This window comes from Tachyglossus aculeatus, chromosome 3 (genome assembly GCF_015852505.1).
Source record: "Tachyglossus aculeatus isolate mTacAcu1 chromosome 3, mTacAcu1.pri, whole genome shotgun sequence".
NCBI classification, from domain to species: domain Eukaryota; kingdom Metazoa; phylum Chordata; class Mammalia; order Monotremata; family Tachyglossidae; genus Tachyglossus; species Tachyglossus aculeatus.
The window spans coordinates 46,996,328-47,021,794 of NC_052068.1; the positions used below are offsets into that span (position 1 = coordinate 46,996,328).

The 25,467-nt window shown below is 41.4% G+C and overlaps 1 protein-coding gene and 1 non-coding gene across 2 annotated transcripts in view; both read left to right on the plus strand.

Annotated features, from left to right (window-relative positions):
- CTNNA3 (catenin alpha 3) overlaps positions 1-25,467 on the plus strand; it is a 1,398,597-nt gene that overhangs the window by 981,700 nt on the left and 391,430 nt on the right. Inside the window, exon 12 of the mRNA XM_038743931.1 lies at positions 24,901-25,101. Within this exon, the coding sequence (XP_038599859.1) occupies positions 24,901-25,101 (201 nt within the window). The remainder of the gene's footprint in view (positions 1-24,900; positions 25,102-25,467) is intronic.
- LOC119926222 lies at positions 8,854-8,991 on the plus strand. Its single transcript, XR_005450115.1, has one exon. It is a non-coding gene; the product is annotated as a small nucleolar RNA SNORA7 (small nucleolar RNA).

Sequence of the window (25,467 nt, forward strand, 5' to 3'; positions counted from 1 at the left end):
GAGGGTGGAGACAGTGCAGTGGTAGGAGATGATGAGGTCGAGGGTGTGACCAAGTTGCTGAGTGGGCAAGGTGGGGTGGAGGAAGAGGTTGGCAGCGTCAAGGAGAGATAGAAGGTGGGCGGCAGAGTAGTCACCAGGGATATCCATGTGGATGTTGAAGTCTCCGAGGAACAGAGTGGGCATGGAAAAGGAGAGAAGGAAGGTGAGGAAGGGGTCACAGTTGTTAAAGAAGTTGGAGGTGGGGCCGGGGGTGGGGGGGCAGTAGATGACGGCTACAAGAATCTGGAGGGTGGTAGAGGCGAATAATGTGGGGTTGAAGGGAAAGGGAAGGGGGAAGAGGGATAGTGCAAAAGCGACATTCGGGGGCGAGAAGGAAACCGACACCTCCTCCTTTTCCGGTGAGTCTGGAGGAGTGGGAGAAGAAGAGGCCTCCACTGGAGAGAGCAGCAGAAGAGACCGTGTCATTCAGAGACAGCCATGTTTCAGTTAGGGCGAGGAGGAGTAGGGACCTGGAAATGAATAGGTCCAGGATGAAAGGGAGCTTACTTATAATGGAGCGGGGGTTCCAGAGGCCACACTTGGCAGCAGCTGTCGAGGGAGGGGAGAGAGGGGGAAGGGTGCAAGGAGTGGGGAGGGTTTGGCTTGGGATGAGTTGGCGGGGGCCTAGGTGGGGAGAGTGGGAAGTGGGGTGGCGATGGGAAAGGAGAAATGGGATGGGGTGGGGGTGGGGAGGAGGGGAGGGGGGAGGGAGGGGGGCTGGGAGGGAGGAGTTGAGGATTGACGCTGGTACAGAGGGATCCTGGGTAGGGGGTGAGGGGGAGAGGTGGTGGTGGGGAAGAGGGAGGGAGGGAGCCATCTCTATATGTTGTCGATTTGTACTTCCCAAGCGCCTAGTACAGTGTTCTGCACACTCTAAGCACTCAATAAATATGACTGAATGAATAACTAAATGCTTACTATGTGCCAGGCACTGTTCTAGGGCTCACAGTCTTAATTCCCATTTTACAGATGAGGGAACTGAAGCACAGAGAAGTGAAGTGACTTGCCTGAGTTCACAGGGCAGAGAAGTGGCTTAGCCGATATTAGAACCCATAACCTTCTGTCACCCAGGCCCATGCTCTATGCACTAGGCCAGGCTGCTTATGTAATGGACAGTAATGTAATGGACAGTCCCTATCCTTAAGAGGTTTGCTATCTTAAGTAGGAAAGCCATCACAGTTGGTCTAATATGCAATGGTTGTAATAGTGTTCATTAAAAACACTGTACTGAGCACGGGGAAAAATACACAGGTGAGAGGTGCAGTCTAAGAAAAGAGGAGAAGGGACAGGATTCAGACACTTAAGGAAAGCTGAAATAATAAAAACCCATAAAAGACTGTAAGCTAGACTGTAAACTCTAGACTGTAAACTCCTTATGGGTAGGGAACATGTCTACCAACTCTGATGTACTGTACTCTCCCAAGTGCTCAAAATGCAGTGCTTTGCATACAGTAAGCACTCAAAATATAGGATTGATTGAAGATGGTATAAAAGTACGGTGCCCAACAAGTCTGGTGATCTGTAGAGGATGTGCATTGCTACCACTTAAATCCCAAATGGCCTGACGTGCACAAGATGTATCTGAATGTTGGAGTGGGATGGCTGCAGAGGTTCTTTGAGTTTTCACTCCCCACTGTGGTGGAAAAAGTTACAAACATATTTAAATTTGCCACGAGTAAAAAAGTGAGAGTAGATAAAAATTGTGTAACTTAAAAGAATCATTGATAAACATAGTCACCTTTGAGATGAAGTGGCTTTTCATATGGCATGAGCAGGAAGGGATTAATTAGTCAGGGAAAGCCTTGCAGTGGAGATACCTTTTTTAGATGACATTGAGGGAGAGGTAAATTTGACTTTACATGGGTTGGGGAAGATTTTGGAATAGGTGAGAGGCCAGTTAGGAGGGTGTTCTGAGTGGGGCAGGTGTATGAGTAATCAGTCGGTGAAATCACTGTGCACCTAGTGTGAGATGTGCACTATGCTAAACATATTAGAAGTAAAAGGCATATTCCCAGCCTTCTTGGAGGTTACAATATAATGGGGACAAAAACATTGCCAACAAAGGCTTTCCTCATGATACAGCAGGGCTATGTCCCTTGAAAATATAATGGAACTTAAATGGCTGAATCACAGAGTATGTTTTTCTCAGAGATTTTCATATTTTAAATTACAGTCCATTCCAGAAACTCTGGAAAAATATGAAATTTATTTTATATATTGCATACTGTTGCATTAAGCATCCCTAAAGAGTTGTTTAATCTTTGTTACAGCAATTCAAAGCCTAAAGTCAAAACATTAACTAAATGAAGAGTTGTAGCATGATTACGAATTTTTGCAGAAGTCTGCAAAAGTAGAAACTTGTTCTGCTGACTGTAATAGTGGATTTTCAACTATAATGAAGAATTTGGACATCAACTATTGAACAGCCTTCTTCAAAGGCTAACTCCTTTTGGAGACCTCTTCGTGTCTTTCAACTTATCTCTCCAGTTAGTCTTCTTCAGTCACTTTTATAAGTTGAATTGCCTACCTTGGAATGGTTGAAAGATTCCTTAACCCCCAAATATTAGTTTTTGGTGGAGAGAATACAACGTTTTCATCTGTTTAGTTCAATCAGTCAATCAATAGCATTTACTGAACACTTTCCATGTGTAGAGTGCTTGGGAGACTACAATAGAAATTATTAAACATGCTTCTGTACCCTCAATCTAGCCAGGAAAATGGGCACTGAAATACAATACTGATAGGAGGAAGAAATGGAAAGTAGCAAATAAGTACATGAGTGCTGAGGGAAGCTTGTGAATGTTTAACTGTTTAGGTGGTGGGGAAGGGCTGAAATGGAAATTAGAGGATATAAAGTGGGAAGATTAACTGGGGAAGGGTTCCAGGAGGAGATATGACTATTTTGATAGTTGTAATCATCATCATCAATCGTATTTATTGAGTGCTTATTGTGTGCAGAGCACTGTACTAAGCGCTTGGGAAGTACAAGTTGGCAACATATAGAGACAGTCCCTACCCAATAGTGGGCTCACAGTCTAATGAGGTATTGGATTGTCGCTCTATCAAATATTAATGGCTGTATCCCCAGGTTATGTATTTATTGTGTGGCTGTAACCTGAGAGGAAAATAGCACACATAATAGGTGAGTGTATCATAGGTTCATTTTGGCCAGGTAATGTTTTTACCAACTCTGTTTTATTGTATTCTCCCAAGTGCTTGGTACAGTGTTCTGCACAGACTAAGTGCTTAGTAAATACAATTGATTGATTTGGTTGACTGTAATCTGGACCAGCCCTGTAGTAGGAAACAAAAGAATATAACAAATAATAGCATGAATATGGGAGGAGGGAATGGCTGAATAAGTGAAAATATATTTACAAATTACTGAGGATGAATAAAAATACTTAGATTGTAAATTCCTTATGGGCAGGGAATGTGTACCTGCTTGTCTTATAATTTCCAAGTTCTTAGTACAGTGCATTGTACCTGTTAACACTCCCAACAAATACTACTATTATGTGTGAAGGGTGTCTCTTGTGATGGTCATTCAATCAATCATTCAATTGTATTTATTAAGTGCTTATGGTGTGCAGAGCACTGCACTAAGCACTTGGGAAAATACAACAATAAATCGACAATCCCTGCCACAATGAGCTCACAGTGCAATTTAGGGTGTTAGGAATTGATCAGGGAAAACTTCTTAGAGGGGATGGGATTTTAGGGGGTTTGTGAAAATGAGGAGAACAGTGACCTGGCAGATTGAAAGGGGAAGAAAGTTCCAGGTAGGCAGACTCTCATGAGCTAAGAGACAGAGGTAGAAGAGTCAGGAGTGAAATCAGTTGAAAGTTGAGCTTTGGAGCAGCAAAGAGTATGACTTGGAGATTAGCAGGTTATGACAGCTAATATACAAGGTAGGGAAAGGTAGTGGGTGGTCTTAAAGCCCATGATAAAGTGTTTCTACTTAATGTGAATGAAAATGTGCAGTAACTGAAGGGTTTTGAGGAATTAAGACACGTGTGCTGAGTGACATTTCCAAGAGATGATCTGGGCAACAGACTACAGAGTAGATTGGAGGCTGTCAGATTAGTGAGAAGCTTCCTACAGTAGGCTAATAGTTATATGACCTAGTGCAGGGTGGGGGCTGTTTTGGGGTGAGAAGGAAGACAAGTAACTACAAAACATTGTGGAGGATTTGAAACTGAATCCTGAAAGATAAAGAAGAGGTAAGGATGACACCAAGAATGTGAGCTTCTAAAAAAAGAGATGGTGGTAGTGGTATTGACAGAAACAGAGAGTTACATTAGTAGCTCCTTGAAATCTTGACTTCTGTGTTCTTGACTTCTAGTGCACTTTACCAAGCATTTGCACACAGTAGGCTCACAATGAATATTCCATTGACTGAAGATGAATTGTTAAGATGCAGTCTATTTAGCAGCCATTGTCATGCAGTTCGTGGTCATTCTCACCTAATTAATTTATACTTATTTATCTACCCTTCCTATTCTTTTGCTTTCAACAAAGGAAGCATTTTATAAATGGCTTGTGTCTGCATGTTTTTCTCATTAGATCATAAGCTCTTTGAGGGCAGGGGCCAAATCTCTTATTTAGGACTCTCCAAAGTACTTCATTGATTGTCATATTTATTGAGCGCTTACTATGTGCAGAGCAATGTACTAAGTGCTTGAAAAGTACAATTCAGCAACAGAGACAATCCCTGTCCACAATGGGCTCACAATCTAGAATGGGGAGGACAGACATCAAAACAAGTAAATAGGCATCATACAGGGTTCTGCACGTAGTAGACATTCAAATATTATTGATTGATTGACAGAAGCAAGTATGAAAAAGAGAGTCACAATCTGAATGGATGTGAGAAACACTGGGTTGTTAAATATTGGAATTTGTGGTAAGTATCCCTAATTAAATGTTTTTCAAAAGCCAGAAAGCCATTTCCTTTTGGCAGAGATGGACATTGATCAGACTTTGTTAGTGCTGTGCCTAGTTTTCCTCTCCAAATTTTTTGAGCGTTGTGGAGATTTGGATAGAAGCCAGAGAAGAGAGTTAGAAATAATTAAAGAGATTGAGTTGAGGAACAATGAGGAAAGGTTTAAGCTAGACACATTTACATGTGCCTGACACACTTCTGGAAATTCCCATCATTGTTGTTTTCAGAAATCAAAAAGGAAACAATATAAAGGCATTCTTTTTGTCCTTTCTCATTTTTTTTTCTTCGCCAAGGGTAAAAGGTAATACTGACAGGCAAACAGCAAACCAATTATGAAAAACTACAGGAATTATCTGTGAGCATTTATTCTAGAAAATGAATATCATTCCATTTTCTCTTCAGTTGAGTCTGAGTTGGGTTTTTAATTCTATTTTGAAAGATGAAAAGGTAGAAAATATTTATTGCACAGTTCCAAGGGTACCTTCAATCTCTAGGTCAAAACGCTATCTTGTGACTATTTAAGCCAGTAAAATGGAACTCAGAAGCATGGGCAGGACACTGCCCCTGCAACTGAAACTACTAGACATCCCATGCCAGGATTGCAGAAGGTTTCCTCGCCTCCATGCCAACCAAATAAGATATGGAGGAATGTTGGGAGAGGAGGGGAAGGAGATTGGTTAAGTGGAAACCAGAAGGCAGAATGACCTGGAAGGACGGGTGATAGAAATTTTTAGACTGTGAGCCCACTATTGGGTAGGGACTGTCTCTATATATTGCCAACTTGTACTTCCCAAGTGCATAGTACCGTGCTCTGCACACAGTAAGCACTCAATAAATATGACTGATGATGGTATTTTCTGCTTCCCACATTCTGGGCAGTGGTTTGATACTTTTGCCAACCCAGCTGCATGTCACCTCTGCCCATAGTGTGGGATGCCTGCTCTGTCTGCACCAAGTAAGGAGCCGTGGGACAGGTGAGTGTCCTGCTGGGCACTCATGGGGCTGGAAGCTAGGTGCTTCGCCATGTGCATGCAATACGTAAGTGAATTACTCTGAAGTGGGAACCATTCTTGGATGGGGGCTAGGTGCTGTGCCATGTGCAAATAAAACATGTGTATTACTTCTGAGAGGAAAGTTCAATTCTCTGCAAGTAAATATTTAAACTTAAGTGTATTCCTACCAAAAGGAAAGTTCAGTTTGCCACATAGAATACATTTTGCACGACTCAACCTTTTAGACTGTGAGCCCACTGTTGGGTAGGGACTGTCTCTATGTGATGCCAATTTGTACTTCCCAAGCGCTTAGTACAGTGCTCTGCACATAGTAAGCGCTCAATAAATACGATTGATTGATTGATTGATTGATTTCTGACTCCGATCTCACTCTCATCCTACCGATTCTCGAACCCATCCCCCTGCGACAGCTGACATGCAGCTTACTGGACCTGGAGAAAATTGTGATCACAGAAAACTCCTAAAGGAGAGACCTCATATTACCCCTGTTATTACCAATTGAAAATCTTAGCTATGGGACACCCAGAGTTTGACATTTATACCTAACCTTCTAGGTAATGGATTTACAGTGCTGCTAATCCTTTACAGGAAATATTCGTCTTCCAGAAACTGACTTTCTTTGCCTTTTATAAATCAGACATTAGACAATCAGTTTATTAAGATATCCTAAGACTGCATTATCACATTCTATAGATTCCATCAGATATGCAATGATTTAATCTATTTACCTACCTTTGCTCTATAGAATTAAACAATGTGAACAAAAAAGCAACAACAATAACAAAAAAATAAATTTCAGGATATAATCCTGGTTTTGTCTTGTCATATGCCGTTGTCTCCAACCCATAGCGACACCATGGACACATCTCTCCCAGAATGCCCCACCTCCATCTGCAGTCTTTCTGATATTGTATCCACAGAGTTTTCTTGGTAAAAATTCCAAAGTGGTTTACCACTGCCTCTTTCCACACAGTAAACTCTAGTCTCCGCCCTTGACTCTCTCCCATGCTGCTGCTGCCCAGCACAGGTGAGTTTTGACTTGTAGCAGATTGCCTTCCACTCACTAGCCACTGCCCAAGCTAGGAATGTAGGCCTCTGCTTGATTCTCCCTTCCATAGTCAAGACTGATAGAGTACTGACTGGAATCTCTCCAGGTGCGACCCTGAGGGGGAAGTCCTGGCTTTAGGGAAGACAAAATTTTGGAAGGAATTTATTTTGAACCATATGAAATTTGTTGTTACCACAAAAATGCACAGGCCAAAAATATCATTTGGTTGTAGTATAGTCCTGGTCCAGAGGTCCACAATATTTTTGAAATGTTGGATGATCATCCCTAACCATTTGGAAGGATGTCAGGGCAGGAAACCATCATCCTGTTCTTCCAAATATCCTATTATTCCTCCAAGAGGCATTCTCTACTAAGCCCTCATTTCCCCAACTCCCCCCACCCCACCTCGCATCGCCTGTGCACTTGGGTGTGTAATTTTTAAGCACTTGATATTTGCCCTACAGCACTTATGTACATATCCATAATTTATTCTGTTTGTCTCCTCCTATAAACTGTAAGCTCCTTGTGGGCAGGGAATGAGTCTAAGTGCTCAGTACAGTATTCTGAACAAAGTAAGCTCTCAATAATGTAAAGTTAGCTCTCAATAATGTAAAGTAAGCTCTCAATGAGAAGCAGCATGGCTCAATGGAAAGAGCACGGGCTTGGGACAATGAGAAGCAGTGTGGCTCAATGGAAAGAGCATGGGCTTGGGAGTAAGAGGTCATGGGTTCTAATCCCAGCTCTGCCAACTGTCAGCTGTGTTACTTTGGGCAAGTCACTTAATTTCTCTGTGCCTCAGTTACCTCATCTGTAAAATGGGGATGAAGACTGTGAGCCCCATGTGGGACAATCTGATCACCTCGTATCCTCCCCAGCACTTAGAAGAGTGCCTTACACATAGTAAGTGCTTAACAAATGCTATCATTATTATTAAATACTGTTGTTTTCTATTGAGAGGTAATCTTAAATATAGTATGTGTTGCTCCAGGATGTGGCAATATTCAAAGAGCATTTATCACTCTCTATTTACATAGTTTTCCTCCACAGAGTGCTGCAATAAATTAGAAATAGTAAATATATACAAAATATATTTGGCTATACACTTGTTTATTTAGTTACATAGTCATACTCTAAGAATAAAGTATTTTACATTTCAAATGTGGTGGAAAACAGGATATGAAAATTTGGTTAACATGATTTTTGAATTGCAGTTCCAGTTCGAACTGGGTCTTAAAAATGGTGGTTCATTTCACATTTTCATATCCATTTTCTTTCTTGTTAGCATAGTTATTTAAATTCTTTCAAGTCAGAAAACATGCACTTTTAAAGAAAGTTTACAGTGGGAAGCAATTGAATATTTTCCACTGCCACATATGCCTGCTAGTTTCCGTTTGAAGCTCCTGTAAAGATAAGCAGTTATACAAGCATTTATTTTTTCTATAGCTCCAATGTTGCTAGGCGATCTCAGGTGCTCTCAATTCTACTGTCACAGTCCAGGTCCCTGGAGGGTCTCTTCTTTGGGGGGATCCAAGCTGAGGATCTGGGTTTAGCCTGGGGAAGAATAGTAGGGGGCAGGGGAGCAGAAGAAGGTGATGCTGGTGGAAGCAAAAGGAAGAGAAGGAGGGAGAACCTTCTCAGAGGCTCTCCTCTGTGCTCTGCCCTCCTCCTTTTCTTCATCTTCCTTATCTACCACCCTCGCTCTTTCTGGATAAAAGTAGAAGCAGTCTGTTAGTAGGGGTACTCCACTATCAGGGGCCCTGTGTGGCTTCAAATATATTGAGGTATTTGGGGAAATCTCTGCCTACTTTCCCCTCTCCAGGTCGCACCTGGAGAGTTTCCAGTACTCTTTCAGTCTCGGCTACGGGAGGGAGAGTCAAGCAGAGGCCTATCCATTCCATTCGTAGTTTGGGCAGTGGCTAACGAGTGGAAGGCAATCTGTTACAAGTCAAAACTCACACGTGGGTCAGCAGAGGCATGGGAGAGAATCAAGGGTGAAGACTCGAGTTTTCTGCATGGAAGGTGGCAAAGGTAAACTACTTCCCTATTTTTACCAAGAGATCTCTATGGATACACTACCAGAACAATTGCAGAAGGAGAGCGGGGCTTTCTGGGAGAGATGTGTCCATGGTGTCGCTATGGGTTGGAAACAACTCAATGGCAAGACAATAGATTGCCTACTTTAACCTGGGGATAAATCCCGGTTTCTCCCCAATTAGATTTAGGTCTGTAAAAGTTCTTAAAAAACAATATTAGCTCTGTCAAGGCTCTGCCTGAGTGTATTTCTACATGTATTGGACAAACTGTGAGCCCGTTGTTGGGTAGGGATTGTCTATATGTGTTGCCCAATTGTACTTTCCAAGCACTTAATACAGTGCTCTGCACATAGTAAGCGCTCAATAAATACGACTGACTGAATGAATGAATCCAAATAACATATTTCTATATGTTTAACATTTTCTTTTACTGATTTCTCAAAATACGTATTTTCACATCATAGCATTAAGATTGAAAAGTTGCACAGATCGTATATCAATTTGGTTTTTGGAGGTTAGATTGATTAGTAATAGAGTGTGAAACTAAAAATAAGCACCTAAAATTAGGAGCTTTTATACAAATGATGTATTTTTAATCATCACTCAATCAATCAATGCTTACTGTTTGCCGAGTGCTCTGCTAAGCACTTGGGAGAGTACAATCCAAAGAGTTGGTAGCCATATACCCTGTCCACCCTGAAACTACAGTGTGGAGGGGGAGATAGACATTATCATAAATAAATAAATCATAATATAAAATGTATAGATCTATATATAAGTTCTGCAAGGCTGAGATTGGTATAGGTACAAGGTGCCTAAAGTTCACAGATCCAAGTTCAAAGATGGTACAGAAAGGAGAGGAGCCAGGGAAAAGAGGGCTTAATGGGGGAGGGCCTTTTGGAGGAGCTGTAACCTTAATAAGGCTTTGAAGGTGGGGAGAGTAGTGGGATGATCTATATTGAGAGGAAGAGAGTTTGAGGTCTGAGGGAGGTCATGGGAAAGGGATTGGTGGTGAGATAGTGGCCCAGTGAGCAATCTAGCACTAGAGGAGCAAATTGTGAAGGCTGGGCTGTAGCAGGACATCAGCAAAGTAGCATAGGTGAGGGTGAACTGATTGAATGTTTTAAAGCCAAGGGTAAGGAATTTCTGCCTGATGCAGAGGTGGAGGGGCACCTACTGGAGGTTTTTGAGGGGAGGGGAAACATGGGCTGAACTTTTTTTAGAAAAATGATCTGGGCAGCAGAGTGGAGTATGAACTGGAGTGGGGAGACACAGAAGGCAGGGAGTTCAGGGAGGAGGCAGATGCAGTAATCAAAAGTGGTATAGGATAAGTGCATGGATTAGAGTAGTAGCAGTTTTGATGGGGAGGAAAGGGTGTATTTTAGCAATGTTGTGAAGGTATATCTGACAGGACTTGGTGACAAACTGAATATGTGGATTGAATGAGAGAGATGAGATTAGGACAATGGCAAGGATACAGCCTGCTGAGATAGGGAGGATAGTGATATTGTCTAGAGGGATGGGAAAGATGGGGGAGGACAGGGCTTGGGTTCTGTTTTGGATGGGTTCAGTTTGAGGTGTCAAGGGGATAACCAGGTAGAGATGCCCTGAAGACAGGAGGAAATTTGAGACTTCAGAGAAGTAGAGAGGCCAGAGCTGGAGATGCAGATTTGTGAATCACCCATGGAAGCATAGAAGCAAATGAATTCTCCAAGGAAGTGAGAGATTGGAGAATTTAAATGGAGAATTCAAGGGGACCCAGAACTGAGCCTTAAGGGACCCCTATTGTCAGAGGTGGGGAGGCAGAGGAGGAGCCTGCAAAAGAGACTGAGAAGGAGTGATCAGAGAGATAGGAGGAGAACCAAGAGAGGACGGTATCAGGGAAGCCGATTCAATAAAGTTTCAAGGAGAAGGAGGTGATGCACAGTATTGAAGGCAGCTGAGTGGTCTAGGAGGATTAGGATGGAGTAGAAGCCATCAGCTCTGGGGAGAAGAAGATCATGGGTTACCTTAGTGTGGTTTCCATGGAGTGACTCAGTAGTGATTGAGTGTTTACTCCATTCAGAGTAACAGTATGGCTCAGTGGAAAGAGCCCGGGCTTTGGAGTCAGAGGTCATGGGTTCAAATCCCGGCCCCACCACTTGTCAGCAGTGTGACTTTGGGTAAGTCACTTTATTTCTCTGGGACTCAGTTGCCTCATCTGTAAAATGGGGATTAGGACTGTCAGCCCCCCGTGGGACAACCTGATCACCTTGTAACCTCCCCAGTGCTTAGAACAGTGCTTTGCACATAGTAAGTGCTTAATAAATGCCATTATTATTTATTATTTATTATTACTGTACCAGCCATTTGGGAGCAAACAGTCCTTGACATCAGTAAGTTACTAAAACCTAAATAAGGTATTTCACAGAAGAGTTATGAAATTCCTTGAGAAACACATTTAATCTTAGTAACAGAGAAGTAGAAATTTAGATTGAAAAATCACTGCCATTAGAGACTGGCCTTGTAGTTTGAATAATTTGAATTTGAAATTGATTCAAACGTTTAGTTTATTACTAATAGTACTCAGGAAACCCAAAAGATTCAATGAGGCTTTTAAAGTACACAGCTTTCTTGTAGGAAGTACCTTTCTTGTAGTAAGTTACCCTGCATGCTCTGGTTCACTTGCCAATAAATATACTAGACAGAATGTGGCCAAATCTCTTTGAAGAATTGCACCTTCTGCAATTTTCTGATGGTCTGGAAATTTCCAATTGCCTCTTTGCCATTATACCTACTTTCTATTTTCTTGTCTCTCTCCTTTACCTTCTCCATTTCCTACTTTCAACCTCTAAAGTTAAATATAGAACTGTGAGATGAAAAGGACCTGAGGAGGTTGTCTGATCGAGCCCCCTGCCTCTAAGCAGGTGATTGACTCAACTATTCAGGGCAGTGATTTGTCTCTTGTGTTTTAAAGAGAACACAAGGACAGAGACTCCACAGTTTCCCTCGATAGGCTGCCAGTGTTTGAGTCCTGCCAGTCAAGATTTTCTGTTAAATTTCCAATCAATCCCTTTCCTTCTGCAACTCAAACTGATTTTTTTCTTGCCTTTCTTCTTTTTGGCATGAAATATCCTTCTTGTAAAAATCAGACCCACTAAAATGGTTATTTTCACCCCTTCATTTCTCTAGGTGAAATAATTTGAGGGTTTCGAATCATTCCCCATTAGGACAAATTGCAAGGGGTTGCAAGGGAGATGACATAGAGGAAAAGTAAGTAAGTGGATGTTAGAGGGGTGAAGTGCTTAGTACAGTGCTCTGCACACAGTAAGCACTCAATAAGTATGATTGAATGAATGAATGAAATGACTGCATTATAGTGGGAAAGGAGAGAGCATAGTTTGGAAGTAAGAGAGCTGATTTAGTGCCCTAAAAACAATGATGAGTTTGCAGACAGGTGAGAGATCAGGGATGGTTAGTTAGATTTGGGAGTCATCGGTATTTAGGTGGAAATTGAAAGCCATGGAAGCGTACCAGTTGTTCAAGGAAGTGAATGAAGAGAGAGAAAAGAACTGGACCCAGGACTCAGACTTTAAGGACATCCACAGTTAGGGGATAAAAGGCAGAGGAAGAGATCAGGAGAGAGCTGTCTTGATAAAGTGAAGGCAAAACAGCATTTCCCAGATAAAGGAGTAAGTCACAGTGTCAAACCAGCCAAGAGGTTGAAAAGGATTAGGACAGAGTAGTGTCCACCAGATCTGGAGAGGAGGAGCTCATGGAAAGCTTCAGAGAGAGCCTTCTCAGTGGAGTAAAAGGAGCAGAAACCAGATTGTAAAGGGTCAAGAAGAAAGTTGGAGTAGAGAAGGTAGTCAGAGTGTTCAAGGAATTTGGGCTGGAGTGGGAGCGGGAAGATTGAGTGAAAGCCGGAGGGTGTAGTGGGATTCACAGAGGAATCCTTTTAGGTTAGAAGAGATGTGAGCATGTTCGAACAAAGGGGAGGGAGGAACTCAAAGAGTTGGCAGTTGAAGATGGTAGCCAGGATGGGAGGAAGAGTTTTCTGGAATTGTCTCTAGAAAACGCCTGTTAATCCAGGAAAATCTAGATTTGGACCCAATTCAGATTAATAATAATAATTAATAATTATTATTATCATGGTAATTGTTAAGCTCTTACTGTGTTCCAGGCACTATTCTAAAGCACTGGGGAGAAAGCACGCAAATCAGTTTGGACACACTCCCTGTCCCGCCTTAGTCCCCATTTTATGGATGAAGTAACTGAGGCACAGAGGAGTGAAGTGATTTACCCAAGGCCACACAGCAGAAAAGTGGCAGAGCTGGGATTAGAACCCATGACCTGACTCCCAGTGCTCTATCCACTATACCATCTACCTGTGTGTAGCGAATGGTATTGAGAAGTATGAACTACTTGGATTTTAATCGCAGCTCAGTCACTGATTCACCTTTTCTCACTATGTGAGGTACACAATTTCCATACAATTTCCACATTTCCTCATCTGCAAAAGTGGATAATACTACCTGCTCTTCTCTATTTGCCTGAGATGTTCGGAGGAGGGGTCATTGACATGTAAAGATTTTGACAAATAGAACCCTATATAAATTCAGTGGTTTTATGTTCCTGCTTGAATACCTGGTCAGGACAGATTTTTAATGGGTTGATTAACAAAGTATATCTTCTACCACTTGTTTTTTTTTCTTCTCTCCTTTCCTTCTTCTGATAACTATTCTTTCCTGTTGCTCCCATTTTTTTGTTTTCCCATTGCTTTCCCAGTCTTCTTTCCTTTCTTTTCAGTCTCCATCCTCTCCCTCTCCCCCCTACCCATCGCATTACCATTTATGTCTCTGTCCTCTTCCTTTCTTCCTCACTCCTGGGCTCCCATAAACTCTGTGTCTTAGGCCTAAACTGAGCTATGGAATCTAGAGAAGCAGTGTGGCTTAGTGGATACAGAGTGGGCCTGGGTGTCAGAAGAACCTGGTTCTAATTCCAGCTCTGCCACTTGTCTACTGCGTGACCTTGGGCAAGTTACTTAACTTTGCTCTGCCTCAATTCCCTCATCTGGAAAATGGAGATTGAGCATGAGGCCTATGTGTGACAGGGACTCTGTCCAACCCAATTACCTTGTATCTACCCCAGCACTTAGTACAGTGCCTGGTACGTGGTAGGCACTTAATAAATACCAAAAATCTTACTATTATGTAATAATAATAATAATAACTAATATCTAGGTCATGCAATTTTGACAATATTCTAGGCTCACCGGACTTTGGAGCTTGCAGTCTCTGAGCCTCCTGAACCCATTTTCTGGGGGCCACACTGGTCTATTTCCTATTGCACCCTATCTTCCCTGGACCACATCTCTGTCATTGGCACTTGAAGCTCCTAACCCCTTTAATTGTTTATGGACAATCTTAGCAGCATCATTGTGTCTTTGGGTGTATATGATTTACTTTCTTGTGTCAATCACTGTATCCTAAATCACCACAGGAAATCCTTCAATCTACATAAATAGCAAGCCTTGTCTCAATCAATAATTTGACAGTTTTATCGACACAGTTGTTTCTAAAACGAAGCAGGTAGGTTCTACGCAACTCTTCAAATCTGAATTTTCTGGGTAATTATTTGAAGATTGGCTATTGCATTCTACTCTATTTCCAAACATTCATGATGTGACACTGTAATCAATGTAATAACTAATAATATAATTTACATTTTGACTGGCTATTAAAATAACTTCACAGTTTTATAATTATTATTATTGTGGCATTTGTTTAGCACTTACTATGTAGTTAGCACTATTCCAAACACTGGGGTAGATCCAAGTTAATCAGGTTGGGCACAATCCCTGTACTAGCAGCTTTGTCTAGTGGATAGAGCACGGGCCTGAGAGTCGGAAGTATGTTGGTTCTAATTCTGGCTCTGCTGTGTGACCTTGGGTAAGTCAGTTTACTATTCTATGCCTGTTACCTCATTTGTAAAAAAAAAAAAAAAAAAAAAAATGGGATAAGAGTGTGAGCCCCAGGTGGGTCAGGGACTGCGTCCAAACCAATTACCTTATACCTACCCCAGTACTTAGTATAGTGCCTGGCACATAGCAAGTGCTTAACAAATACCATAATTATTATTATTACTAGATGGAGATCACAATGTAAGTAGGATTCATGTGGTGGTTAATTTTTTTATCATGCAGCGCCGTGGCTCAGTGGAAAAGAGCACAGGCTTTGGAGTCAGAAGTCATTGGTTCTAATCCCAGCTCTGCCAATTGTCAGCTGTGTGACTTTGGGCAAGTCACTTAACTTCTCTTCTCTTCTCTTCCTCTTGTTGCCAACTGGTACTTCCCAAGCGCTTAGTACAGTGCTCTGCACACAGTAAGCGCTCAATAAATACTATTGATTGATTGATTGGTTCTCTGTGCCTCTGTTGCCTCATCTGTAAAATGGGGATTAAGACTGTGAGCCCTCCTGTGGGACAACCTGATCACCTTGTAATCTCCCCAGTGCTTAGAACAGTGCTTTGCACATAATAAGCACTTAATAAATGCCATCATTGTTATTATTATCATCACTTTAAATGATACTTTTTCCATTTGTATTGACTTTGATTTTTCAAAAATTATTCTTTTAGACTTACAACCTAGAGTTTCCAGTACATCACTCATTATGGATATGTAAATAAATGTAGCTGGATAAGATGCCAGTAGGTGTGGATATATAACTTCTTCACTCAGAGTTCTCTAAATACTTGCCATACAGTGTTTGGCAATTTAAGTTTCCATTTCACTGGGAAGGAGTAAGGACTGGGACATGTTTTTTTCAAAATTCCTCAGGATAAAACTGGATATGGGTCACAGATATATCAACTTCCAATTCAGTCTATCATTGCATTCTGCTGCCTCTTGTCAGTGATGTGTCATTTTCTGATACAATGATGTATTATGTGTCATTTTCTGACATTTCTGAATTTTGTCTTAGAAAATATTCTGCCATGAAATATTCTAGTGATGAAGAAAATTGGTTTTCAATAAACCTCATATCATCTCTATAATTTTAAGAGGTTGTTTTTCAAAATAGCATATTTTATCCTTTTCACATATATACACATTCTGCCAGAATTTGGATTTAGAGCTGGAATCCTATTTATTTAAATGTATTAATTTCTGTGCATGTAAAAAGCATGCTATGATAATTATATTTGCATTAGTATGTTTGTCATATGTTTTATCTTGTACTTTCCCAAGCACCTAGTTCAGTGCTCTGCATACAAGAAGTGCTCAATAAATACCAATGATTGATTGATCACATGGTGCCATGTTCTGGGTCCTAGTGAAGTAAAAGTTTCTAGAAGAAACTTTTAGAAGATTTAGGGGGGAGAAACCCCTAGAAGATTTACGGGGGAGAAAAAATAAACTTCAAGGGAATGGAAATCCAGAATTGAGAAACTGCTCTGGACAGTATATGACTAATATGAATAACATTAAGAACAAACTGGCCCATTCAGTCCAGTAGTTTCTCTCCATTGGAGACAACAAAGATTGCTTAGAGAAGTGATTGCCTAACTTGATGTCCAGGTGTATGGCAAGGAATATTTCTTTTAACAGTTCTTGTCTCTAACAACTTATTGTGGGATCTTATACATGAATTCATCCAAACCATTTTGGAACCTATACTTGCATGTCTCCCCAGGGAAAAGATTCCTCAATCCTTACCAGCTGCTATTTGAAAAAAAAAAAAAAAAGCATTTCCTTTTCTTAAACTTTTTAATTTCAGAAAAGGTTATGCCACCTATTAAACACTGCATTGGCGAGGTCAGCACCAATTCCACCTCGGAATGACTTCTGACTGCTCACATTCTGTAATGAGGAGGACTTCAAAAATAAAGGGACAGTAAAATAGAGACTGTTTTTGTGAAGTCAATTGACAGCTTTCACCCTATCAGCAAAATTGGAAGAGTCAACAAGAAGAAAATTCAAGGAAAACAGGATCAGAGCAGATGTTGTGAATCTGTTTTTCATGCAGAGATGGTTAAATACGAGGAACGGTTTTCCAGGCAGGGTTGCTGAGATAATAACACTGAGTCTGTTCAAGATGGTTTGCTTCGGTGGTGTGACAGCGGAGGGTTAGTACTAAAAGGAGAATAAGTGGTGATGGGCCAACTGGTCCCCTTACATTCCTTTGCATATTTTCCTCTTTTTGTCTACATGCAATTGGAACACTGAACAGACAGTCATTTCTCTGCCTTATATTTCAGCCAGGAGCAATGCACCCTTGCAGTAAGCTTTGTTTTTGTCAGCTCTGTTTTAAAGCAGCTCTTCTTTCTTCATGCCTCATCAGGCAATTCATCTGCCACTTCACCTTTCTCCATGACTTTATTATCATTCCCCCTTTCTAGCACCCTATCCAGATCTCCCATCCTGGGCTTCCTTATTGAAAGCCTTCTGTTCCGGAAGCTACCTCCCTTCATCATATTTAGTTCTTGCCACTATTTCTTACTTCTCTGCAATATCTTTCACACTTGAAGAAATTGGTGCCAACCAATCATTTCACTGGTTGGACAGCTGACCATTTTTTCCCTGCCAATTTTCATGTTTGAAGACTCTGCCTGTGACAGAATCACGATCTTCTGTTCTGAGCCTAGGGCTAAGAGCCAAGGACTATTAAGTTCTAGTTCCAAGTTTGATTCTGACGGCAGCTTTAGACTTGGTTAAAATACTTAATCTCTCCGCCTGTACTTCACTAAATGTAAATTGAGGGAAAGCAAAATTATTTGCCAGTGCTTCTTGGTGGATTATGTTTGCAAATCATTTTCCCGATGCAAGAATAAAATTGGGCAGGAGAAGAAATAAAATACAAGGATCCACCAGACATTGAACACAGTGATAGTCACTAAGAATGTTATTCAGGCCAAAGAATAATGATGAGATTTCATAATGCCATACAACCTGTCTGGAAGTTGGGAGTGGTTTTGCAACACCATCTATTTCCTTCTAGTGACAGTAGAATAATTGAACAATGAAGTATTTTCAGAAGAACTTCAGCATGACTCTTTCTCTCTGCCATTGGCTTAACTTTTTTTATGGTATTTGTTAAGCACTTACTATGTGCCACGCACTGTCCTTAATGCTGGGCAAATACAGGGCTTAACAGGTTGGACATAGTCCCTGTCCCAAATGGGGCTCAAAGTCTTAATCCCCATTTTACAGATGAGGTAACTGTGGCCCAGATAAGTTCAGTGATTGTCCAAGGTCACACAGCAAACCAGTGGGGAAGCCGGTATTAGAACCCAGGTCCTTCTGATTCATAAGCTCTATCCACTAAACCATGTGTTGAAGAAAATTTGTTGACTTCAGAAGATATGTTTAAGGTCATTAATTGGAAAAATCTAAGTAAGAAAGTTGGGCATTGGACTCTGGACAACAACCAAGACCAAGGATGACATAGTGAATAGAGCACAAGCCTGGGAGTCAGAATGTCATGGGTTCTAATCCGACTCCACCACTTGTCTGCTGTGGGACCTTGGGCAAGTCTCTTCACTTCTATTCTCAGTTACCTCATCAGGCTTGAGAGAGTGAGCCCTACATGGGACAGGGACTGTGTCCAATCCAATTTGCTTGCATCCTATCTAGCATTTAGTATAGTGTCTGGCACATATTAAATTCTTAACAAGTACCAATCTTATTATTATTATTATTAGATTCTGGATTTGGCTTGACAGCATAGAACAAGGTTTTGGAACGTAGAGAGAGTGAGACTGAGAAGGATGATGTTGTTCATGGCTTTTATTACTACTACTGCTAATACTACTACTATAAGAATGATTAAATAATGATTGTGGTTGTTGTTCCCCCCTCTAGACCGTGAGCCCATTGTTGGGTAGGGACCGTCTCTATATGTTGCCAACTTGTACTTCCCAAGCACTTAGTACAGTGCTCTGCACACAGTAAGTGCTCAATAAATATGATTGAATGAATGAATGTTAAACTCGTGTTATGTAACAAACACTGTACTATACTGCTGGAGGGAGTAGATACAAAATCATCAGACCCTATATGGGGCTCAGTCTAAGTAGGAGGAAGAATAGGTATCGAATCCCATTTTTGCAGATGCGGGAACTGAGGCACAGAGAAGGGAAGTGACTTGCCAAGGTCACACTGCAGACAAGCAGCACAGCTGAGTTTAAAACCCAAGTCCTCTGAATCCCAGGTCACCGCTTTTTCCCCTAGATGAAGTGGCTTCTACAGTGAGGTGAAAAACATCTAATCACTTTCCTGTAAATTAGCAGATTAACCTGACTTGATCTGGAAAAAATACAAATTTATTGGAGAATTAAGAGGAATATCTTTATATCTACAGAGCTATATATAGACATAGATGTATAGTGCTTCTTGGGAGAATACTCTTGTGCATGGATTGTTTGCCACATCTTTTCATATTGTACATATTCATGTACAAACTGACATTTGGTAAAATTTGTCCTAATAATAATGCTACTAATATTATTAATGATTATGGTGCTAAATGGTTGCAGTCAAGCACTGGGTCGGATACAAGATGATCAAATGAGACGTTCTTAGTCAACATGAGGCTCACAGTCTAAAATAATAATAATAATGATGGCATTTGTTAAGCGCTTACTGTGTGCAGAGCACTGTTCTAAGCGCTGCGGGGATATAACGTGATCAGGTTGTCCCACGTGGGGCTCACAGTCAATCCCCATTTTACAGATGAGGTAACTGAGGCTCAGAGAAGTTAAGTGATTTGCCCAAGGTCACACAGCAGACATGTGGCAGAGTCGGGATTCGAACCCATGACCTCTGACTCCAAAGCCCGGGCTCTTTCCACTGAGCAATGCTGCTTCCCCAAAGGTAGCAAGAAGCTCATAGCTTCAGGGTAGTTAAAAAGTTTTACCTTAAAATTATATACAAACCATGTAGAAAGCCAATTCAGTCTTTGGCTACAGAGTTCTTCTGAGGGGATGTAGTGCTACTAATCTAGAATGTGCTTGGACTATTGTTATGCTGCTTTTTCAGATCGGAATTAATGATGAAACCTTGATTTTACATACCTTGCCTAGCTTCTAATACTACGGGTTGTTTTATTGATACATTCTCAGATGTTCCTTCATTATTTAGGCACTTTGAAATGACTAAAAAAGGAGAGTATTAATCTCACATAGTCTGTCAGGTCTGCCAACGTTTGTGCATCCTAAGACAAAATAAGGGAGAAATGTAAAGTAAAATGAATTCATCTCATTGCTGACCTACAAACAAATGCTTTGACAGGGAACATGAACCTTCCTAAGGCACATTCCCACTAGCAGGTTCATCCTTTCAAGTTGTTGGTCACTTTTCCAAAGAAGGTTATTATCTTTTACAATGCAATTGAAAAAAGTGAATTGCATACTAAGTACTTCTGAAAAAAATTTAAATGGCTATGGACAGCCTCTCTGTTCTCCCTTTTCCTTCTTACACACACCTCTTTATTTCCTGGGTTTTGAGCAGTGAAGTACAATGTTCTGCACACCGTAAATGCTCAATAAATACCACTGATTCATACCCCACTGACAAGGTTTGTTTGAGTTCACTGTTAAAAACATAAATTTCCAATTTAGGCCCCTGGGTTATTCTGTATTCTTAACCACCAAAAGGAACAGTACGGTACTGAGTCCTGTGAGATTTGATGAATGCCAGATATAAGCAGTATGTGTCACACAATTTTCTGGAGTCATCAAGCTTTAACACCTAGATTTCAGGAATTGAGTGATTGTGTTTATATTAAAGAGAACTGTCTCCTGACTGAGCATCAGAACTTTTCAAGTGAAGTGGCCTAGGGGAAAGAGCAGGAACCTGAGAGTCAGAGGACCTGTGTTTTAATACCACAACCACCCCTGGTCTGCTGTGCAAACTTGGGCAAGTCACTTAACTTCTCTCTGCCTCAGTTTCTTCTTCTGTAAAATGCACAGCCTAGTGGGTAGAGCATGGCCCTGGAAGTCAGAAGATCATGGGTTCTAATCCTGGCTCCACCACTTGCTGCTGTGACCTTGGACAAGTCACTTCACTTCTCTGTGCCTCAGTTACCTCATCTGTAAAATGGGGATTAAGACTGTGAGCCCCATGTGGGACAGGGACTGTGTCCAACCTGATTATCTTGTATCTACCCCAGCACTTAGAACAGTACTCAACCCAGAGTAAGTGCTTAATAAATACTATCATCATTCAATACCTGTTCTCTCTCCTAATTAAAATGTGAGAAAGGGACTGTGTGTGACTTGGTTAACTTGTGCTGACCCCAGTGTTTAGAACAGTAGTTGACACATAGTAAGCGCTTAACAAAAACTATAATTATCATTATTATTATAATCATTATTATTATCCTTAGAGCTTTTAATGTCCTGCTCTGAGGTCTTGGAAAGGGCAATATGGATCAGGTGGCCTCGGGAATCATGATAAAAGATGCCACAAAGGAATAGATTGTTTCTTGAGTTTTTCATCTAGATGAAGATGGCCAGTGCTGTAGGTACCGGGCATTTTGACCATTGTGATTGTACCCAGCCTGAAACACTTTTTTATGGTATTTGTTAAGTGCTTACCCTGTGTCAGGCAGTAAGTAATCAGGTTGGATACAGTCCAATATTCCAGATAGGGCTCACTCACAGTCTTAATCTCCATTTTGCAGATGAAGGAACTGAGGCACAGAGGACTTAAATGACTTTCCCAAAGTCACACAGCAGACACGTGATGGAGCCAGGATTAGAACCTAGGTCCTTCTGATTCCTAAGTCTGTGCTCTATGCACTAAGCCATACTGCTTCTCATGCAGCAAAATGGTCTGGAGCTCCAGACTTTGTACATTTTTCAAGATGTTATAGAATTGTTATAGCTCAGTAGACTTAAGATGAACCTGGTATATTCTCCCAAGGACTTAGTGCTCTGTTCCATGTGCAGTTGGTGCTGTCTTTGATTGTTTGATTGACTTATTTAGTAGAGGAACAAGGTAGGCAAAGAGCACATGGAAGTACAAGGCAAGAGAAGGGGCATGGACTAGTGGAAAGAGCACTGGCCAGCGAGTCAGAAGACCTGGCCAGTTGCTTCCTTATGACCTTGGCCAAATCACTTAATTTCTCTGGCCTCAGTTTCCTCAACTGCAAAGTGAGAATTCAGTACTTATTCTCCGTCCTACTTAGACTCTGAGCCCCATGTGGGACAGGGACTGTGTCCAGCCTGATTAACTCTTATGTATCCCAGTGCTTAGGAAAATGCTTGATGCATAGTAAGTGCTTAGCAAATAACATAAAATGAAATAAAAAATGGTGCATGGAGGGAAGGGAAGGAACACAGATCAACTGGAATCCCTTTCAACTGGGATTTCAGGCTTTGTATTGCAAATCCCAGAGTCCCTGCTTCCACACTGATCCTGATTTTTAGAGAACAAGAGGAGAGGAGAAAATAGAAGATCAATCAATCAATCGTATTTATTGAGCACTTACTGTGTGCAGAGCACTGTACTAAGCGCTTGGGAAGTACAAGTTGGCAACATATAGAGACGGTCCCTACTCAACAGTGGGCTCAGAGTCTAGAAGGGGGAGACTGAGAACAAAACAAAACATATTAATAAAATAAATAGAATAGATATGTACAAGTAAAACAAATAGAGTAATAAATACGTACAAACATATATTCATATATACAGGTGCTGTGGGGAAGGGAAGGAGGTAAGGTGGGGGGAATGGAGAAAGGGAGGAGGGGGAGAAGAAGGAGGTAGTTCAGTTTGGGAAGGCCTCCTGGAGGAGGTGAGCTCTCAGTAGGGCCTTGAAGGGAGGAAGAGAGCTAGCTTGGTGGATATGGGGAGAGGGCATTCCAGGCCAGGGGGATGATGTGGGCCGTGGGTCGATGGCGGGACAGGCGAGAACAAGGGACGGAGAGGAGATTAGCGGCAGAGGAGTGGAGGGTGTGGGCTGGGCTGTAGAAGGAGAGAAGGGAGGTGAGGTAGGAAGGGGCGAGGTGATGGACAGCCTTGAAGCTGAGGGTGAGGAGTTTCTGCCTGAAGAGAGAGGAAGAGGTGGGTTGATGGGGTCACTTAAAAACATCTCTGACATCACTGGAATCCTGCTGAAAGATCCCCTAGGGATCAAGGCCCCAGATTTGATCACACTGGGGTATACAACCACCTGAAAGGATACAGTTAGGTTTGAAAGTCCCTGCAGTGTGACAGGAGGTTAGAGATCCCTTCATATTGATTTTTTATATAATTCTGGGATAACTGTCAAATCTTCACTATTTGTTGGGTTTTGAGAGAGCACTGGGAAAAGGGCACATTTTCCCCAAATCACTTTTGCTTGTTTTGCGAACAAAATGTTGTTGTTTTTTCCTACATGATCAGTTGTTATAAACTACCCGTGAGGCCATATGTCATTTTCACTGCAGAGAAACTGGGGTTCAGAGGGTCATTTCTTCTTTATAGCAATTTTTTCTGATTGAATCTTCCTTGAATCACCAGCAGTATTCATAAATAAAGCAGAGTCTTTCTCTGAAAAGGAGCCTTCTTGAGATTTGGGGAAGGTAATGACAGCATCTTCCAAAGTAGCCTAAGATTCTGCTAAAACTTTGGTTTATATAGACCCAGCTGGAAAATGAGGAATACTGGAGTGTTACTTTCCATTTCTTAATTGACTTTTGGCATGATTTGGGACAGGTCATTTGACTTTCCTATTCCCCTCCAACATAAAATGGATGGGAAAATGTTCATCCATTCTCAGAGCACTTTTGTGGTCATCAGTGCCATTTTAAACAAAACCTGAAAAACACCAGGAGGGCAACTAAGTTTGCAACTCTATCCTTGTCTCTATACCTTCCTGTATACCACCTCTTTTTTGGATTTTCCACTCCTTGGTGTTCATTACTCCATCTCTGAATTCCATCCATCTTAATATCCATTCATTCATTCACTTATTCAATCATATTTCAATCAATCAATCAATCGTATTTATTGAGTGCTTACTCTGTGCCAAGCCCTGAACTAAGCACTTGGGAGAGTACAATATAAAAATAAGCAGACAAATTCCCTGAAAACAATGAGTTACACTGTAGAGGGGGAGACAGACTTTAATATAAATGAACAGATTACAGGTATGTACATAAGTGCTGTGGGACTGAGAGGGAGGATAAATAAAGGGAGCAACTCAGAAGGGAGTGGGAGAAGAGGAAAGGAAAGCTTAATCAGAGAAGGCCTCTTGGAGGAGATGTGCCTTTGATTAAGGCTTTGAAGTGGGGAAGAGTAATTGTTTGTTGGATTTGAGGATGGAGGACATTCCAAGCTAGAGGCAGGAAACCCCCAGGATGGTGGGGGTTTCGGCGGTGAAAAAGATGAGATCAAGGTACAGTGAGAAGGTTAAAATTAGAGAAGCAAAATGTGTAGGCTTAGTTATAGTAGGAGAATAGGAATTTGAGGTAGGAGAGGGCAAGGTGATTGAGTGCTTTGATTATGGGCAGGGAATGTGACTGCTAATTATGTTGTATTGTACTCTCCCAAGCACTTAGTAAAGTGCTCTGCACATAGTAAACGCTCAATAAATATGGTTGATTATGATGAATGTGACACCACTATAAATCCAATTAAAATGTCACAAACAATGTAATTGTGAGCATTTGTTGATCAGGATTAATTTTAAGCATGTGCTTTGAGGACTAAGTAAAACAATGGCTACATCACCCTTCCCAACTCTTAAAAAGCAGCAACAGAGGTTTTAGCAACAAAGAAAAGCTTCAATCTGGCACGTGTTTGAATTGGAGTATATAAAAGATGCTCATTCACGGCTGAAATCTCTTTTTTTACAGAGAGTCATATCCTGGAGGACGTCAATAAGTGCATCATTGCGTTAAGAGAACAGGATGCAGATCAATTAGACCGGGCAGCTGGGGCCATCAAAGGTCGAGCGGCCAGAGTTGCTCATATAGTAACGGGAGAGATGGACAGCTATGAACCCGGTGCTTACACTGAAGGAGTGATGAGAAATGTTCATTTCCTTACCAACACTGGTAAGTGATAGTCCTAGGTTCACCCTCACTTTCTATTTACAGTGTGGCAGGAGTAAAACACACTTTTAGATGCATGTTAATAGTCAATGGAATCACTCTAGACTGCATGTTTTATCATGTGCATTATTGCTTAATTTACCAGACACCATCAGCTTGTGGTTTTGTGGCCTAAGTAATTATAAAAAATACATATAGAGGAGGAGTGTGGCCTAATGGAGAGAACATGGGCCTGGGAATCAGAAGGACCTGGGTTCTAATCCTGGCTCTGTCAGTTGTCTGCTGTGTGACCTTTGGGCAAGTCACTTCACTTCTCTGTGCCTCAGTCACCTCATCTATACAAAGGGAATTAAGGTTTTACGACATGGA